The sequence below is a fragment of the Anolis carolinensis genome, chromosome 2 (assembly GCF_035594765.1).
Source record: "Anolis carolinensis isolate JA03-04 chromosome 2, rAnoCar3.1.pri, whole genome shotgun sequence".
Taxonomy (NCBI): domain Eukaryota; kingdom Metazoa; phylum Chordata; class Lepidosauria; order Squamata; family Dactyloidae; genus Anolis; species Anolis carolinensis.
The window spans coordinates 247,733,287-247,753,886 of NC_085842.1; the positions used below are offsets into that span (position 1 = coordinate 247,733,287).

General features: G+C 38.2%; 2 protein-coding genes across 2 annotated transcripts in view; one reads left to right on the forward strand and one right to left on the reverse strand.

The window, feature by feature from the left end:
* The window catches only part of vps13a (vacuolar protein sorting 13 homolog A), a 206,501-nt gene extending 202,482 nt beyond the window's left edge, over positions 1-4,019 (forward strand). The window contains exons 71-72 of the mRNA XM_016991003.2: positions 646-720; positions 2,435-4,019. Coding sequence (XP_016846492.1) covers positions 646-720; positions 2,435-2,485 — 126 coding nt within the window. The 3' untranslated portion in view covers positions 2,486-4,019. The remainder of the gene's footprint in view (positions 1-645; positions 721-2,434) is intronic.
* A 3,292-nt stretch (positions 4,020-7,311) lies between these two features.
* LOC100560231 (guanine nucleotide-binding protein subunit alpha-14) overlaps positions 7,312-20,600 on the reverse strand; it is a 40,807-nt gene continuing 27,518 nt past the window's right edge. Inside the window, exons 3-7 of the mRNA XM_003216526.4 lie at positions 15,760-15,914; positions 13,514-13,642; positions 10,618-10,747; positions 9,145-9,298; positions 7,312-7,875 (exon numbers count right to left, since the gene is read on the reverse strand). Coding sequence (XP_003216574.3) covers positions 7,685-7,875; positions 9,145-9,298; positions 10,618-10,747; positions 13,514-13,642; positions 15,760-15,914 — 759 coding nt within the window. The 3' untranslated portion in view covers positions 7,312-7,684. The remainder of the gene's footprint in view (positions 7,876-9,144; positions 9,299-10,617; positions 10,748-13,513; positions 13,643-15,759; positions 15,915-20,600) is intronic.

Here is a 20,600-nt window from a genome sequence, read left to right on the forward strand (position 1 = left end):
TATGGCTTGCAGCGTCTCTTCTCTCTTCGGCCGGGCCCCTTGCAAAGGCCTCCCTGCCCCATTTGGGCTTTGATCTCCTTCTTCACTCATTATCACTTCACTGCGAATTCCGCAGGAGGGTGAGAACTGGATTCTCGACTTAAATGTCAGGCTCACTTCAAAGGACCAGTCTGAACGCAGATCAAAGATAGCTGCTCTCAAATCCAATCTTTATTGAAGAATACATGACTTTGGAAAAGTCGAGAATGACCTAATGTTTACATACATCTAATTTTATCACTTCTGATGCAACGTAATACCACACGCAAATATCATCATCAAATCCCACCCCCTGGATCACATTACTACCATTCCCACACACTACATCAATTATAATTGTTTATACTTTCAACCCTGAGTTCCCAGGCTCATTTTATCTTCTTCCGCCAGGTGCTTGCAGAATTGTTTATGTTATGAAGTCAGATTCAGGGCTTGGAAATTCAGCCCTGGGATCTGGCTCCATGACAGTGCAGTACTCCAATAAAAAGCCTTATGCAGACATAAGTGGGATTTCAGTCAGGGTTTGCAACCAACAGGATGCCAGACTGATATTAAGCTTGCACATACTTTTGACAAGTTCTCTTATATTTTCTCTTTCTTTTGTAGGAACGTGTAAAGTCTGTGTTCCATGCCAAAGAGTTTGGGAAAATAATTAATTTTAAAACACCACATGATGCCAAGGTGAATATTGCATACTTATTAATATACTGCTATACATTTATAACCTCATATACCTGGAAGTAACATGCAAGCCCTCGGTCGCACAGCGGATTAAACCGCTGAGCTGCTGAACTTGCTGGCCAAAAGGTTGGTGGTTCGAATCCGGTGAGCGGAGTGAGCTCCCGCTGTTAGCCCCAGCTTCTGCCAACCTAGCAGTTTGAAAACATGAAAATGTGGGTAGATTAATAGGTACCGCTTCGGTGCAGTCATGCCAGCCACCTGACCTTGGAGGTGTCTACGGACAACGTCACCTCTTCAGCTTAGAAATGGAGATGAGTACCAACCCCGAGAGTTGGACATGACTAGACTTAATGTCAGGGGAAACCTTTGCCTTTACCTAACATGCAAGCATAATCTTCAATCTGGAATTGCTTGCTCCTGCTAATGTATGCATACTGAACAAGTAGCATTTTCCTTTTCCTTTAGTACATAAACAAGTCTCCATGGTTCTTGTTTGTAGAGATGCCTGTTCTTTTCCACTGAAACTCTTTGAGAATGATAACAGTCGATGTCAAGGAATTGCAGCCAAACAGGGCACTTAATGGGTAACTTTCATATAGCCCCTATGTGCTTCAGTTCAGGGGAAGCTTACATTTTTTTAAGTGAGCTGTCTATATATGTGCATAATGACGTATAAACACCAAAATGTCCATGCCGGAGTTTGACAGGTAAGGGCTCAGAAATGTCATGTCCGCATGACATATTCCATAATTAATATTCTCAGAAACTTTGGCTCATGTAAAAGTTTGGTAGTGTCTCTAACTATGTCATTTAGAACATGTAAATTGTAGAGGTGCAGCATAACAGTTCAGCAGGTGGAGCTATGCCATATTTTCCAACAATCTTGCCTCTTTGCTGAAGCTCCCCAATACAGACATTTCTTTGCAGTTGGAGTGAAGGAGTGGCTGAATGCACAGAGATGTATATTGGAGGGCCCTTAGGAGGTTACAGAAACTTCAGTTGGCGCAAGATCTGCACCCAGATTGTTACCTGGGCTTCCTATAGGGAGCAAACAACCCCCTTGTTGCAACAGCTTCATTGACTGCTGATCCATTTCTGGGCACAATTCAATGTGCTGTTTTTGTCCTACCGTGTTTCCCCAAAAATAAGACAGTGTCTTATATTAATTCTTGCTCCCAAAGATGCGCTAGGTCTTATTTTCAGGGGATGTCTTATTTTTCCATGAAGAAGAATTCACATTTTTTGTTGAACAAAAAAAAAAGAACATTAATTATATACTGTAGTAGTTGTCATCATAAACCAGTATAACCAGACAAACTGAATCCTATCAAGAATTTCTTGTTACTACCAATATTTCCATGTACAACACTCTATACATTTACCGATCGTGCATGCTCTGGTGTTCTGTTCTGTTCGGGAGTTGAAGGCCAAAAACATCCGGGGACCCCTGATTGAGAACCACCGATCTATACTTTAATATATTGGTGAATTATCTTCTGCCTAGGAGTATGCTGGAAGCTTCTTCCTTGGAAACTTTTAAACAGAGGCTGGATGGCCATATGTCAAGGGTACTTTGTACTTTTCCTGCATGGCAGGGGGCTGGACTAGATGGCCCATGTGGCCTCTTCCAACTCTGTGATTCTATGATTCTGTGATCTAGTGATGCATACATTATTCATATCTAATTGTGTGATTTCCTTTTGAATATTTACAGTGGATTCTCTCAAAGCTGGAAGAAGCGAGGGAAAGCCAATCAAATGTATGACTTTTGGTGCAATTGGTGAAAATGGACAAAACAAAGGCTGCATAGTTCAGACTACTTAACATTTGATCGCAGCTTGGCATGTTGCACTAATGGCATATGAAGAGAATGTGACTGATTATTCACCTAGACTGAATTTGAATCAAAAATCTGCATTAGCCGGTGTTGAGAAGATTTGACAATGATAATCTCTGCCAAATTGTGGCTTATTTGATGCATTATATAAATAATAATAAATCAAGAATTTTTTATAAGTTTTTTTCTGTTTTGTCACAGTCTGCAAGGTCTAAAGCCTAGAGCAATCTTATGATGTTATGTAACAATCAGGGTCCCCTTTCTCACTTTTAATCTGAGTTTTCTTTCCTCTTTCAGCATTTAGAGAAATTTTAATTTAATAGGTTACAAACTGCTTCATCACATACTAATATTTCACTGAAATTCAGTTAAATTCTTCAGGGAATGACTGATTTAACCAGCACTGCTCTTATATTATGAATGATCTGCTGACCAGTTTAGTCAAGAAAAGCCTTTTTGTTTACTAATATGTATCAATCATGAGGTTACTTAGTTTTTTATACAAATAAACAGTTTGTGGTACTGTAACATCATTTTAACATTCACTTTTTATACAATGCAAACTTAAACAAAATGATCTGGTGCCTCATGAGTTTATTGAAAAGAGATCATTTAAATAGGGCTGTGTCTTTACAATTTGCTTTGAATGGCATGGTCTTTTAACACTAATTTGAAGTCACAAAAAATCTTGTACAGCAGCTTGTTTTGAAATATTATTTCATGCAGACCGTCTTTTGGTTTGTATAATATTTTGAGCAAAGAATTTCTTTTACCATACTGAATGCATCATCTCTAATTTTAAAATCAATAATATGGATAACTTTCATTATCATCTGCTTTATCATTTAAATTCAAAACTGTAGAATAGGCCTGAATGGTGAAAGATTACATAGACATTTTTGTGGAAGACCATGCAATAATACCTACAAACACTTCATGAAAGAGAAAAGGAATGCAAGTGGATAAGTGAATTACTAAGTGAAATTTGAATGCATGTAGTAAATGTCTGCTGCCAGAATATTCTTCCTAAACTGCCATTTCGAGGATTGTGGTGAAGCAGATTAGTCCTTGCTGATGGTGCTTAAGCTACCCAAACTGTAGCTTTGTTGTAAAAGCTAAATAAAGTAAATGGCATGCCAAATGTAATTGTATGTATTTATATATAAGTCATGCTTGCTCCATTATGTAACTACCTGTGATGGTTACAATAATGCATTGCAGTCATCCCCATAACATTTTATTCTTTGATATACCAAATGTATTTTTTTTAAAATTCCCAGAAATGCCAAAGGATTAATTGTATGGTGTCCCAAGAATTTGAAAGCTGTCCAGATTCATTGATTTAACTAGCACTTTCATCAGATTTGCACATATGCATTTGCATCTTCAACTGTAGCATCAGCTGCAGGCAACATATATTGAAAATTCTAAATGTATACAATAAATATTTCAATGGCTCCTATACTGTTTAAATTTGTTTTCCTTTCATTTGGCTTCTGTTATTAGATTAACAGAATTTATTTCTGTATTTCTGCTGCCTTAATAACAACAGATTATTTAACTACTGAACTGGCCATGCCACTTTCGAAGGATTGCACATATAAGATGATAGTTCACAGGCAGAGCTAAAAATTACCATTTTAAAATATTAAACTGACCATTTTTCCTAATCAGAAGAGGATGATTTTTTAAGTTGATGAGATTTTTTGAGATACTGCTTGTCTAGTACTGGAGCAAATAGTCTCTATCAGAATCAGCTGGGGAACCATCCTGAGAAGATTCAGAAGAGCAGTGAGAAGCAGATAGAAATGAAGCCTGCTTATGTGGTGGTTTTCAGGGCAAGCAACTGTGACTCTCCAGATGTTGCTGGACTGCAGTTTGCAACCACTTTTGTCAACATAGTCAAAGCTGACAATTATCTGGAGAACCACAGCTTCTCAACATATGGTGGTATAAAGGGTATCTAGTGCAGTAGATTTTAGGTGAAGGGATACATTTGATCCTCTGAGTTCTGATTTAATAAACTCTTGTCACTAGCCATATATAAGAATCTTAGTCTCTTTTTTTCACTCAGTTCTATTTTCCCTTCTCCTGATTCACCCAATCCACAAACTAACAAAATAATGTATTCTTGCATGGGATGAGTACTTAGATGCATGCACTTGGAGGGTCATTGGTGTTCCAGTGGTACACACCTTTCATTCAAAACCAGATTCTAAGGGGAGAAAGTTGTGTGACTCTGTAGCTACTTCTAATTTTCTCAGAAATGCAGCTTCTTCAGACTCTTCCCTTGAGGGGTCGAATAGCTGCAATCATTGCATCAAGCTGCAGTGGAGGGAGAGAGATGCAGCAGGAATTATCTATCAGCTCTGTCATGAGGCCAGTTCTTTTCCTCCCTGAACTGTTCCATTCTAGGTAGTCATTACAAAATGTCTACCCAGCTTTGCTTTTTCTGGATCCATGGCAAGATGACAGCTACAATTTTATAGGTTACGGCTGAAGTGCCTTGGGTCCAACAGGGATCTAGATTCAGGCATCATATTTGCTAACAAATGAAAACCAACCATTCAGCCTAACTGCTGGATAACTCTGGAAAGACTGTTGTGGGAATCCACATGAATGGATGTCATTTCAGGACTCCCTGTCATCTACCGTGTTTCCCCGAAAATAAGACAGTGTCTTATATTAATTTTTGCTCCCAAAGATGTGCTAGGTCTTATTTTCGGGGGATGTCTTATTTTTCCTTGAAGAAGAATTCACATTTATTGTTGAACAAAAAAACTGAACATTTATTATATAGTGTACAGTAGTTGTCATCACAAACCAGCATAACCAGACAAACTGTGAATCCTTTCAAGAATTTCTTGTTACTACCATTATTTCCATGTACAACTGGTATGTACATTTACCAATCCTGCATGCTCTGGTGTTCTGTTTGGCAGGCACTGGGCATGCTTCCAAACAAAAATTTTGCTAGGTCTTACTTTCGGGGGAGGCCTTATATTTAGTAATTCAGCAAAACTTCTACTAGGTCTTATTTTTCGGGGATGTCTTATTTTCAGGGAAACAGGGTAGGTGTAAAGTGGGAACATCAGCTCCCAAGCTGGGTGTACCCCCCAAGGTGCCTTATGCAAAATGCTCCTCAGGTTAACTGTTGTGTTGGACTGGCAGGTTTTGTTTCTCACAGTGTGCCAGGGGCAACCCATTGCTTGTCATTGTTTCTTTCCTGGAAGTTGTCCTGAGAACAGTAGAAACTAGCTTGAGGACAATCAGTGCCCCTACCACCACATGGAGAAGCAGTGGTTTAAGAGGACCCTAGGTGGATCTGATAAACCTAATGCATTCCGCCAAACTGGATCCACATTCCTTGCTAAAGCCTCATAACGCTATGACAAAAGTACAGCAAAGGCAAGACAACCAGCCTTAAACATTATTTAATTTGACTAGCAAGTGGACCTGAGTGAAGCGTATGCCTGGTTTTTAAAAGTGCTGTTCCCCAGTCTGCTCCATTGTATCCTATCAGGCAGCTTTCCCACCTTCCTTTCAAAGCCTGACAAAAATGTGCAGCTTTCTGGGAAGAAGAAGCCACACTACCCTGAGAAGACAACTACTATGTCTCCTGGCTGCCATGACCAATAAACCATGCTCCTAGTAAATCAGGATCCTTGTTTTCAGGATCCTGAAAAGGTAATCTCCCTTGTTTTTATTGTGGACCTTTTGACTAAACAAGGGAGTAGAAATATATTTAAATAAATATATAGGGTGTTTCAAAAAGAGGGACCCAATTTCAAGCATATATTGCTTTGAATTTGGGTCCATCATTTGAAAACGCCCATGTATAGCATTCTTCACCTTAGCTAAAACGATTAGGAGAAGCAACATTTGAGCTCTTAAGTGTTTGAAGAGATGACTGAACAAAAAGAATCAAAATGGAAATCCTGCAATATTTTTGACATGGGGCTTTCCTAGTTTTGGCACAAACAAATCAGCAGCAAATTGCAATGGCTAAGACATGCACAAACAACACTCCTTGCCACTGCACACTTTTACACCCATTTAGCTGAGTGTTACCAAACAGAAAATAAAAAGACAGAATAACAAGAAAAATAAGTACATCACTTTACCCTTTGGTGACCCAACAAATCTTTGGCTTCAGTCCATTGGCTGCCAAACAGCATTTGGCTGCATAATATGCAGACAAATAGATCTTTGTAAGTTCAAGCACAGTGTCTTGTTTCAATAATTAAATTTGAAAACCCAAAGGTATAACTTTTTGGCAACTAGCTATTTAAAATGTTTAAATTATGAAGTATTTGAAACAACATGGCCAATGACATACGAAAGCATTGGGGTCACTAAGGCTGGTGTCACCCAGTGTGGTAACTCATGGTGTCACCCCCATGTGAGCACATGACATAGGGCAGGGGAACAAAGGTATCGCCCCCAAAGAGAAATGAGGCAGTTATTAAGGGTTTAAGGCACTGTGCAGGTGACAATGGGAGAGGGACTTTTGAGGGTCACTGAATACCTACAAGAAGGAGAGGAACAAGAAGGATGCCTCTACTGATTGTACATGGCACAAGGGATACTTTTGTTAAAAAATAATAGCCCCACACCACCTTCTTCCTTTCCCCCTCAGGATTTTGTCCAACCCTGAAGTGTTGGGAGGTAGCAAGAACTTCCTAGTGATATCGCTATTAAAGAAAATTAATTAAGAACATCTTTGGTAGAAAATCACAGTAAAATTGTAAAGCTGTGGCTTTAATACACTTTTATTTTTTTTTTCAATCCCAAACAAACTAAACTGAAACTGCCATAGCAAGGCATCTGTCATTTAAATGTATAACTCAAATGTGAGAAACACTGCATGTGTCAGATGTAGAGAACCTTTTTTCAGTCACCTAAAACACAAAAATTAAAGTATATAGTAATATATTTATATATATATAAAGTATATAGATTAAGAACTGTAAACGTCATCTGCTGAATTCATTTCTGTTTAGAGAAATATTTCCATGGATAGAAGAGTGCTGAAAATTGTCAGAAAATGCTATCTTTGATAATGGTGAAATACAAAGGATTTTGTCCAGTAAATGTAACTGGGAGAGAGGAACAGCCCCCTTTTCCTTATGCCAAGTTGAACTCCTTCAGATTTATATTCAGGATGGTGTCTTTCACGGCAGCGAAGACAAATCGAATGTTCTCTGTGTCAGTGGCACAGGTAAAATGGGAATACATCACTTTCTCTTTGTCTGGATTCTGCTCCTGGTATAAATTCAGAATGAAGTCTTTAGCAGCTTTAACATCTTGCTTCGGACCTGCTCAAAAGCAAAACAATTTGTTTAAAAGACAGTCCTTGCTGTCTTGCCTTTTTATTTCTTTCTGCATAATTTTGTTAGCATATGCAGTCACTTAGAGCCAGCATGGTATTTGGGCATTGGACTATGACTCTAGAGACCAGCATTCGAATCCCCACTCAGCTGTGAAAACTCACTGGGCCTGTCTCTACACCTGCCGAAATAATCTGGAATAGTGGCATCAGGAGCTGCCCTGAATACAACATGGGAATGGTCTGGAGCCCTTTTCGAATTCAGACAGCTGGCCAGGCTGACAGCACATTGGGGCACTCACTGCAACAGCTGTTTCACCAACTAAAAGCAGCTTCCCTGCAGAGCCTTGAAGGTGATGGCCTTTCTGATGAGATGAGAACCATGCGATCAGCAGGAGAAACATCACCAGTAATGAGTCTGTTTGACATGGAGATACTGGATCCAGCCTGATCCAGCTGTTCTACACTTCAAAAACACCAGGGTCACTCCAAAGCTTCCAGAATGTTCCAGAATAATTTGCAGCCCCCTCTGTGCAGATTAAAAGTAGAAACAGCACCTCTGTTGCAAAACTGGCCATATAGACTACCTGCAGTGGTTGCAAAGTGAGTCTGTTTCATTTGGCCCATGTAGACATGCCCAGGGTGAAAAGCAAAGGCAAATCCTCTTTGAACAAATCTTGCCCCAATAAAACATGATAGGATCACCTTGAGTCAGAAATGACTAGAAGGCACAGAACAAAAACAATGGATTTGCTTATATTTGGGCAACCATGCTCAGACTTGCTAGTGCAAGGATATTTTAGAATCCTGCAGCAGTATACTACCAGGCTCAATGACTGGCAAATGCTGTTGTTATTAAAATGATCTGCATTGACACTTATATCTGCATTGTCACAAGATGCATCCTTAACGTGTGACAGGCAACTAAGATATGTGATATATTGACTATTACAGCACTGATGACATATACCAGAACAGGAAACTTGCAACATCCTTGCAGATGGCCAATTCTCTCACACCAGAAGTGACTTGCAGTTTCTCAAGTCGCTCCTGACACATAAAAAAAGTCCTTCAAATGAAGTTGGATCACAGCTCCCATGATTCCACACAATTTAATACAATGGCTAGGAGTGATGGGAGTTGCAATCCAACAAAATCTGAAGCATACCTCTTCTGCTCTTGATGTAGGTCAACCAAATAGATTTGCACTCTGCAGCCATTGCTTGTCAAAGAGTAACATTTGGAAATATTGTTTTACCTGTGAACTGTGGGAAATAGGTGACCAAATGGGAATACATAATCTTCTCTTCTAAAAGATCCTTTTTATTTAAAAATAAAATGATTGATGAATTTGAAAACCAAGGGTATGTGATGATTGTTTTGAATAAGGCCTTGCTTTCTTCCAAACGATTCTGCAAGAACAAAAACATAGTTAAAATGCTTTGCTACAATAGTATTCAATGTTCAAATTAAAGTTCTTTTTTATATCCAAATCCCATTATATTCTATCTAATTTTCTAGCCAGGTATGTGTTGAATTAATCCTAAACAACAAGTTTACTAGCTTTACAAGAATGTGAAGCCATCTCAGATCAAGGCAAACCTCGCCAATCACTTGTCCAGGGAGAGCGTTACACCAAAAAATGAAAAAGAGAAAGGTCCAGACTAATCCTAAAACAGAACAGGAAGTATCTGTAACATGCAGAATCACCTTTTTTAAAACTCACTTTTTAATATACAAAAAATTATGAGTTTAGATGATATTTCATTTTGCTCATTCCTACTTTGTAAACCAGAGGTTCTCAAGGTGTGCTCCATGGAGCCCTTGGGGCTCCGTGAAGCATACTGAGAGCTCCAAGGTTCCCTCTTCCCCTCCAAGCTTTCTCTCCTTCTCTTTCCTGCTCCTCCCCCTCCCCACCTCCCTTGCCCCAAAAGCATTTTTCCTTGCTTCCCTCGCCCCTAAAAATCTTTTTGCTTGCCTCCCTTGCCATCAAAAGGTTTTTTTCCTCACCTTCCCTGCCGCACATACCCTTTCCCCCTTGCCTTCCTTGCTTCCAAAACCCTATTTCCTTCCCACCGTTCACTGTGCTTTTCCTGCATTGCAGAAGGGGTTGAAATGCATGGCCCCTGGAGTCTTCCACTGAAATACTGTTAAGTTTATGTTGGTTAAAAAGTTTGCCCATCCCTGATATATATACATTATATATAATATAAGATAATAACATTTAATGGAGTTCCACGAGAAATGTTTACTTTAAAAGGACTCCGCAACTGAAAAAGTTTGAGAATCCTTGATGTAGACTATCTAATTAGATGGAATAAGTGGCACATGATTTCATATAGCTGTTTTTCAGTAATACATATATCAGCATCAGATCAATGTTACATGAGGTACAACGCAAATTACATTCAGTATCAGCTCAACACCAATCCTCCATCCTTCTGCCACACTCTGTTCTACTACAGGAATAGAGAACATTTGGTATCCAAACATTTTGATCTAGAGCCTCCATCATTCCAATTTAATATGACTGGAATAAGGGACTATATAATTCTAATCCAAAATATCTGGAAAACCAAATGTTTTTCTTCTCTCTACTGTTACCTCTTTGAGATGACCGTCCCCATATGCTTTGAACAGAAGCCAAGCTTCCCAGCAGGAATTATTAGTATAATTCACAGCAATAAAATACTCTCATCTGAAATAACCAGGAAAACTATTTTTGCTTTACCTCATTGTCAGATTCTGCCAAGACTTGGTCATATTCACTCAAGGCAACTAAGAATATTATGGAGGTAACACTTTCAAAACAGTGAATCCATTTCCTTCTTTCTGATCTCTGTCCACCGACATCTACCATTCTGTAAATGGAAACTTAAGTTACTAAGTGCAAACTTCTAGGGCAAATCCCAAACCGGAGAAATTTCTTCTTCTTTTCTATGTGGCAGTAAATCCACTTTTGGTTTTATGTCTGTTCCTTCCCCAGCTGCTCTGAGTGCTGGACCCTGTCTTTTCTGAGTTTAGCACTAGCAGAGCTTCCTTACAGCCCAGAGCTGCTTCAAAAAGAGCCCCTTTAAAACCAAAGATATTCTAGAGGTATTAGATGTTGGGGAAGGGATGGACAACCCAAGCTAGCAGTTCAAGACAACATAATTAATGGGAGCTGCAGTCCAACAACATCAGTAGGGCCATACCATTTCCATCACTGTCCCATTCCCTGGTACACTGGATGACTATATCCCACACTAAGATTGTGGAAGCTGTGTTTGCTGCAGCTTTTAGAGGAACTATGCCTCTGGTGATTCCCACTGCTGTCCAAGACATCAAGTACCAGGCTGATGATACTGTAAGTTTCCTAGACAGGAGGTTTCACATTCGGAAATCTGAAGTGTGTCATTGTAGAGCTGTACAACATCCCAGGATATTCTGTTTGGAAGATGTAAATATACAAATATTTTACAGAGAGCAAGACTTGGGAAGGATATTGAGTGGATCGAGTATCTCATCAGTAGGATGCTATTAAAATTGTTTGAATTGTGTTCCTTTGTAAGCAATGCTGGTATGATTACTTCATACTAGATGATATGAAGGACCATGAGGGGAGTAAATGGTTTGCTACTATAATAATTTTTGATATGTCCATATAGAATTGCACCTTCCCTATGGTTTGTATGAATATTTTATTGTTATATTTTATTGTTATATGTTTGCAAATTGATTCTGCTTTTTGATGGCTTGATTTCTACGTTTTTCTTGGCAAGATTTATTACAAGGAAGTTTATGATTTTAGACTGAAAGAATGGGATTTGCCCATGGTCACCCAATGGGTTTCTAGGCCGTGTTGGGAATTTTAAGCCTAGTCTCCAGGAGTCCTAGTCCAACACTCAAGCCACTATCCCATGATGGTTTCCACATAGATGTTAGTAAAATATTGGGTTATTTTCTATACAATAACCCAATATTTTTCCCTTGGGAGTCCTTTATCACAGTGCAATTTACACTTTTAGCCACTGCTATGACTATTGCTAAAAATATATTCCAGAATGGCAAAGTATCTTCATGGATAAAGAATGTTTAACTATCCATTTTATCTCTCTATTAAGTACTGCTTGGTTAAACCCACCTGCATTGATGACTTTAAAATAAGAACTCATTGTGAGGAACAACTATTGATTTAATTTCAACAGAAGGGATGGTGTGCGTTTGAACCTTTAGCATAAATGTGACTGGGGCTTTATGGACTATTTCTATATAACACTAAACTTGCTAATAGGGACATACAATGAATGGAAAGCACGGCTGTACTCATTAATTCTTCAACAGATTAAACATGTTATCCTTAAAGTGTACCAGTAATTTCCCATTCTAGATGCAGTAAAAAAAAAAAAGGCCACACACAGAAGCACTGTGGAGAAACGGAACAGATGCAGAGCATAACATAACAGAGTGAACAGGCCTGAAGCCACCACTTTCATGCAACTTCCTAGTGGTCTATAAATCCAAACACAACTAGGACAATATCATGAGCTCGATGTGTTGTGTGCTGTTTGCCATCCATTCAGCTTTGACTTCTGGCAACACTATGAATGAGATATCTCCAAGACACCTTTCTAGCTCTGTTAAGAGTTGACAGATTCAAAATTGTTGTCTTTCTTATTGTACATACTTTTATATAAGTCAACCACATAGATTAGTACAGGACAAGTTTAGGAACCAAAATTACGGATTTTGTTGTGAACCAGGTACAGTAGAGTCTCACTTATCTAACACTCGCTTATCCAACGTTCTGGATTATCCAACACATTTTTGTAGTCAATGTTTTCAATATATCGTGATATTTTGGTGCTAAATTCATAAATACAGAAATTACTACATAGCATTACTGCGTATTAAACTACTTTTTCTGCCCAATTTGTTGTCTAACATGATGTTTTGGTGCTTCATTTGTAAAATCATAACCTAATTTGATGTTTAATAGTCTTTTCCTTAATGCCTCCTTATTATCCAACATATTCGCTTATCCAACATTCTGCTGGCCCGTTTATGTTGGATAAGTGAGACTCTACTGTATAAGTAAAGGGTCATTCTGCAGAAAAAGAAATGGGTCAGTGCCATCTATTCATCCCCGGACACGACCACAACCATTTGCCCAGATATTCAAAAAAGGCCAGAAGCAGCATTGCAATAAAGAAACTAGAGGGGTCAATGCTTTTTTGTTGTTTTTGAGGGGGAGGCAGATTAAGCTTTTGCCTTTTGCCACTCTACTCAGAGGATGGTTCCTTTTTTCATAAGAGTTGAGTTACAGTATTTAAAATGGCCAGTGGATAAGTCAACCTAGGTTTTGGGGGTAGATTTAATACATAAGTATATATAGTAAGTCTATCCACTTGTAATGTGGTCTCCCGCATTTTCTTCTACCTTCTACTGACAAGCATAATTCTTTAATCAGGCATGTCATCTCATGATATGTTCATACTGTGACCTATGCATGACTGGTTGCACAGAATGCTGAGGACTAAAACTGAGTGGTGGCTTTATAGGATGAACATGCCTACTGTTATTAGTAATCTAGTATAATTCAGTACTATCACTCTATGCACAGTAGCTAGAGAGATAACCAAACTTACCTAAAAATAATATTTTCTAGCTCAAAAGGATATTCAATAATTCCGGTGGTTGGTACTCTCACTCTGAGAACATCTTGCTCAGTTGGCAAAAATGATGGCATGGCAATACGGTCTAAGTCTGATAGGTAACTGCAGAGCCAAACACATATTTGTATAGCAGATGCAATCAGAAAGCGTTACATTACCATAATTGAACTTAATATACTCTAAAATGAAAGTAGTATATTTTCACCCAAAAATTAATACACAAATGTAATGAGATATAGTATAACATTTAAAATAGAGCCAGCAAAAACCAAGGGAATCAAGACGTTTTGGGTAGGGAAATGACAATGTTTAGTTCTGATTTCATTGCCTTTCTATAAATTCATTTAATTCCAACCTCATCCTGTTCATACCAGATTTTCAGACATCAAAAACTCATGCAAATCTGTATGGTATTTCTGTAATCTATACATTTCCCCTTTTAATTATATGTACATTTTTGTACATACCCCTCCAAAACTAACATGATATGTACATTTTTCCATTTTATGCACTTCATCCATTTCCAATATTGAAATATGTATATGATTTTGTGAATATAAAAACACAGCATGAGCAGTGCAGATTACTGGGACAATGAGTACTGGATATAAGGATATTCATTGTCTTGCCTTGAATCTTGGAATATTCAAAATTTGAATATTTCAACAAGAATTTTGAAAGAACCATCCCATCCCTAGACTTGGGCTTCATTCTTGTTCACCATAAGCTCAAAGACAAACTTAATTATATGCTGCTGTTATAAACATAATACTGTAATGTATATGAAGCTGTTTGAACATGAGAAGCATAATATAAATGCTTAACAATACTACTGCTGCCATTGTTTAATATATTTTATTTGAAATTGAATCCATTTTTTAAATAACATACTTTGTGAAATACATTCATTAAATGTGATAATAAACATATCAATCAATTATCATATACTAAATGAATATTTAATCAATGTTTTAATCCAGCTGCTTATTTTGTTTTCATCTGCTCCACTATTAAAGATTTATACTTATTTACATTTCCCACAATATGTTGCCCTAATTTATTCCTATAGAAAGTGCTAAACATTTTTGAGAGTTCAAAATAAATACTAAGTATATATTATTAAATTATATAAAATTAACATTAACAGGCAAAAATGCTATTTCCACTTAGAGGAAAGTACAGCCATACAACAGAGATATAACTAGGGTACACATTACCCTGGTCAAATGTCACCAGAAAGAGACAGATTGTCACTTTTTATGCCCTCTGAACCATTGCCAAAACTAGGCATCCAGGTTCAGTTTGTTTTCAGAAGGCTTGGAACCCCAAACATCAAAATCTGGAACTATATTTCCACCTCTGCCTCTGGCTGACCTGAAGCACCTCTGTTTTATATAGTTTATGTTTCAGCTCATTCTTGTTCGACCAATCTATTAAGAATACAAAATACTGGTTTAGAATGAGAAGAACTTTTGGAGGGTTTTGATTTAAAAGAGAAATAGGAGAAACAGCATTGAGGGTCAGCAGCATACTGATAGCGCTGATACATTAGGAATAAAAATTGCTGCTGGGCACCGCAATTGAAGGGAGATGTTGACCAGCTGGAATGTGTCCAGAGGAGGACAACTAAAATGATCAAGGGTCTGGAGAACAAGCCCTATGAGGAGTGGCTTCAAGAGCTGGGCATGCTTAGCCTGCAGAAGAGAAGGCTGAGAGGAGACATGATAGCCATGTATAAATATGTGGGGGGAAGTCACAGGGAGGAGGGAGAAAGCTTGTCCTGGAGACTAGGATGCAGAACAATGGCTTCAAACTACAGCAAAGGAGATTCCATCTGAACATGAGGAAGAACTTCCTCACTGTGAGAGCTGTTCAGCAGTGGAACTCTCTGCCCTGGAGTGTGGTGGAGGCTCCTTCTTTGGAGGCTTTTGAGATGGCCATCTGTCAGGGGTGCTTTGAATGCAATTTTCCTGTTTCTTGGCAGGGGGTTGGGCTGGATGGCCCAGGAAGTCTCCTCCAACTCTAGGATTCTAAGATTTTATTATTTAGAATCTTTTAAAAAAATCTGAAGTGGGCTCTTTCCCTTAGTCATAAAAAGACAAATGTGAATTCTATGCAAAGCAAACCCTCAAAAGCATGACAATGGGATACAGATGTAAACAAGTAAGCAAGGAATCATTTCATAATAATTTGAAATATGGCAAGAGTGTTGTACATACTATTTAGCTGAGTCTGACAACTGGTATTCTCTCCGCCTATCATAGCATTCTTGAATTCCCGGGTCCTCCCACAACCTTTTAATTGCTTCCACGTGTTTGCTTTCCAACGTTGTTACTTTGTCTACATCCACTTTTTCAATCATCTGGCCATTCTCCTGGGTCAAGGAAAGAGAAATACAATTTGGTTTAGTCAGCATGAATCTGCAAAATCAGACTGAACTAGACATGCAACAAAGAGTAACAGTAGCACCCAAGTACCCGCTACACCCTTCTATTTCTCTCATAGGACAACCTTACCTGACAATTAATAGAGACTGAGCAAACAGCTACATACATGGTCAAGTCAACTTATGATCAAATCAATAGAAAACAAACAACTCTTCTATTTTTTTTCTATATAGATAATGATACAATTTTATTTTCCTTCCTGAAGACAGAGTAAATATGATGCTGCTCCACACAGCTCGGGATAATCTCAATGGCAAATCTACAATGGGTGGAGATTCCTTTTTTACATTTGGGCTTTACAAAAGCTTTCTGGGGGAAAGCATAGAGATGCTCACATATTGTTTCCCTCCCAAATTATACATTTCTGTTTTTTGTTTGTTTGTTTTTTCACAAAACAGGCCAAGAGTATCCTTATTTAACAAGTAAGGCTGACAAGAGATGTGCATAAGTCACTAAGTCAACTGCAAGTAACAAATTCCAGATGAAGAAGACACAAATCCCATGTAGAAATGGTCCAATCCACGTCCTCTTGATTATTTCCTAATTTGACATGGGAAATTAATTTATTTCCCTTTTAAAACAAACATTGTATGTAATACAATCCATATCTTAATAGGTAATATGCTCAAGGACTTCTCACAGATAAGCAAAACCACAGATAACAGTGAATGTTCTGCTTTTGCACTCAGAGTGCTGTAATATCTGCTTCCTTGTACCAGATATTATTTATGAAAGGGGGAGGGGATATCAGGCAACCATTTCTCAGTCAACAGGGTAATGGTCTTAAAAGAACTTACCCGGCTGCCTTTAGCGTGGTGCTGGAGCTCTCCTGATATGTAGGACATGTAGACAATGCCCGCAGAAAGCGCTGGCTTTTGGGGCGGTGTGTGGACTACAGTCTGCTCCAAGTCAGGTTATTTAAACCCAGGTCGGTGTGTACTTTACCACTGTCTGGAACCACCCCTAGAAATTCCCAGAGAGCTATTCTCATTGGTAAAAAACAGCAAGTGCTTTTTTTGCATTTTTTCACTTTCATGAGGATCTTGTGCCTCCAACCCCAGCAAATGTGGCAGGCTGACTGTATTTGCAACTACCCAACAAAATTTTGACCCATAAAAGTGCCTCGCATTAAGTATACCATGTTGGAACTGTCATTAGAAGTCCTACAGGTGATTTAGTGGGCCAAAAGTGCTGAGTAAGGAATCCAAACTCTGGGCTTTTGCACTTGTGCTGGGTTGGCTCTCTTGCTCTTTTCCTATTAATTAGAATGTGAGCCTTGAGAACAAAGCTGTGAGTCACTGGGCAGCAGATGAAAGCATTCATTGCCATTGTTAAGCAGCACCATTCTACATTATCCACGTCAAATGGCTTTCCGGTTAAAATTAAACCAAATTGACTGACAATTACCTTTATTTCCAGGAAAGGTCTGTTTAATCAACCTGTAAGGCTTAAAGATGCATCAGAGGAAGCTCAGACGCAGGGAGGAAGGGCACCTAGATTTCTGTTCTTCAAAACCACAACACTCCTTCCTCATCACAAAGTCACAGAGTTCAGTAAATTATGATTTCAATGCAGATTATACAAAACAACACATACACAAGCTTTCTTCATCCTGTTCAAATAAGTTTTCTAATGCGATAAAAACTGTTTGCTTTATTTTAGAAAACGGATGGCAACCTGTGGGCCTCCAAATGAGCACTGGCAATGGTGAAGGACAATTGCAGTCCAACATCATGTTTTATCAGTGATACAAACACCAACTCAGTACTTCAGTACTGCTCCCATATTATATCAGTAAGATTAGATACACAGTTCAGTAACTGATAAACTGGTGGTTTGTATGAGAGAAGATGCCAAGCGTCTTGTCCTTTAGCTTCAAGCATTCAGTTTAACAGACCTGATAAATCCTTTATACAGAATAAAACAAGACTAGGTCTTGGCATAAAGATCAGCTATGAATTCATATAATTCATGTAGTAGTAAACACCTATACATCTCCCCAGGAAAACATGTCAGAATGTTCTGTTTATAGTCACACACGGGTTGCCATAGTAACTAAGTACTGCCATTTTGTTTGTCTCTGTGCTTCACTGAACATGTTGCCTCATAATTCACAGTTACTGAGATAGAACAGAAGGGTTACCACATTTCCAGCCCAAGTAGCAATTGTGGTCTGGAGCCATGAGGTGCACCTGAACTGACCCTGTTTTCTAATCGCAACAGAGGACATGACCATATAAGCATGTTGATGGCTATACACTTAAGGCATGGATAAGGGAACTGATGAAGCCTGATGCTGGTACAACCATACCATGCATGTACACACATATTATATTTTAGTGGCTCTATAAAAGTCACAGTTTATCATACTGGCTTGCCTTTGTGTATAGGGTTTTAAAGCAGTCCACCAAGACCTCCAATGTAGCTACCAAGGTCCCCCAGAACCACCCCTACACAAACACAAGACATCCTCCACTGTAATAAAAAATCACTCCAGGTGGAGAACTGCACCTCAAGGATGTTCAAACATTTCAATTCTCTAGTCGCTTCCCGACATTTGCAATTTTGACTTTTGTGTATTTGATTATTCACTGATTTGATTAAAATATTATACCTAAGAGTCCCAAGCTCCTCCAGTGTGATTCTGATCTCCTAGAGATCTCCAGAAAGAACAACTCTCTAGGAATCTCTAGGTCCTCAAGTGTGATTAGGTAGTTATTTTTCAGCAGAAGGTGATCGTGGAGTTGTACTGGAAGACGCAGGAATTCCTAGAGATGTGTTTTTTCATGTAAAAAAATAGCAAATTTTTTATTCATAGATTTTCACTATCATGGGAGTCCTGTGCTCTTAACTCCAGTGAATGTGGAGAACTGGCTGTAGAGAGCTCATCACACATGGCAAGCAAATTGAAATTACAACAGGACAACAGCATCTTTCTTTGCACTTATCACATGCCATTGCTCCTTTCCTGCTATTTTCTCAGTGGGAGACAATTGGGAAGTGTTGCTTTTACAAAACCAAGTCAATAACAAATTATTTGTATTTGTAAAATAAATGCTTTTAAAACTGTTTCCTACTAGGAAGGCTGAAAAAAAGGCAAAATGTGATAAATCCAAGGCAAAGACATTTGTCCAGTAATTGCAATTTGATTTCCATGCGTGATGAACATCTTGTTTCTTATTTGGCCTCAAATATCTTCCCACTCCCCAGTAATCAACATACTGTCCAATCCCATCTGGTTTTGAAAGAAATGGATGTGTGGTCTCTTGGGGTCTGGAATACATGAAAATGTAGCAAATGTGGCTCCTAGGATCTCCATAGCCATCCAACCCTATTTCAAGGTATGAGACCATATAGCATTTCATTCAGAGATGCTTAAACAAATGAGAGCCCTGGGAATCCAAAACAACTGCATACATGTTTTCACCTTTATTCTCCTCCAAATGAAAAAACATGCAAAGGTACTGCTTTTCCTAAATATTTCAATTCCTTGGTAACCCAACCTTACATTACAACAAACAGAACTCAAGTAGAACACTGGACTGATTATCTTGAAATATCTTGGCAGAACATTGACCCACTTGAAATTCTATCTTCTCAGACAAAACATGCCAAAACTGCATGCAGTGCGGGCAAATTATTCAAATGCAGCAATGATTAAAGTAACCTCAGAAATGTCTTTTTCCAAAGTGGGCTGTTTAATTTTCTTTTAAGGTTGGATCATGTGTGAGTTGAAAGGAGACACTCCAGTTTGGTTCCTTAGTTTAATACCCTGATTCAAAGCACATTTCTAAATCCTGTTTCAATCAGTTGTTTGTATTACAGAGATCTGTGCATTTAGAAGCAGTTTGTGACACGATCATAAAGCCTTTAGGTTTGCTGATTAATGGACATGCTTATCCACAGATTAAGGTTGCTGGAAATCATAAAAATCCAGACACGTTTTTGCAATATGATGCCCTGTGTCAGTAGCATATCATGTCATTCATACGTTGCAAGTGCAAACCCACTCTAAACTTTTTTGGGCCAGTTATAATATTTTTTTAAAAAAACTTCTCCAATTAAGTCCCTATTTCAAATTTTCCTGAGAAGATATTTATAATTTGAAGGTTTCATTATTCTGTACTTCCATATGTCCTAATTACATTGGTTGTGATTGCTAGCTTGCTTTTTTCCTTCTTTAAAAAGTTTTCTTAATTATAAAATCAAAGAAATTGGAAGAGATCTCAAAGGCCATCCAATCCAAATTCATGCCGATGTAACACAATGCTTGTGCTTGTTTCCCTTTAACCTGCAGACTATGTTAAGGATATAGTTATTGCACTGAAATGTTTTTAATGAAAAAAATGCATTCCAAATTCAAAAGAAATATATTCAAAATGAGATTCTTATATGCTTACAGATATACAAAGACAGTTTATTTTCCTTAAATTTCTCCAAAAAGCCTTTTAGTATTTTCAGATGATATAGATAATCCCCTGTTAACCTCAAAATCACGGGTAGGAATTATGTGGATTTCAGAATATGATTAAATTGTAACTGTCAACATAGACAAAGGAGAGGAAAACTGGAAATTACAATTAATCAACATCTGGAGGACTGCACAATTTCCA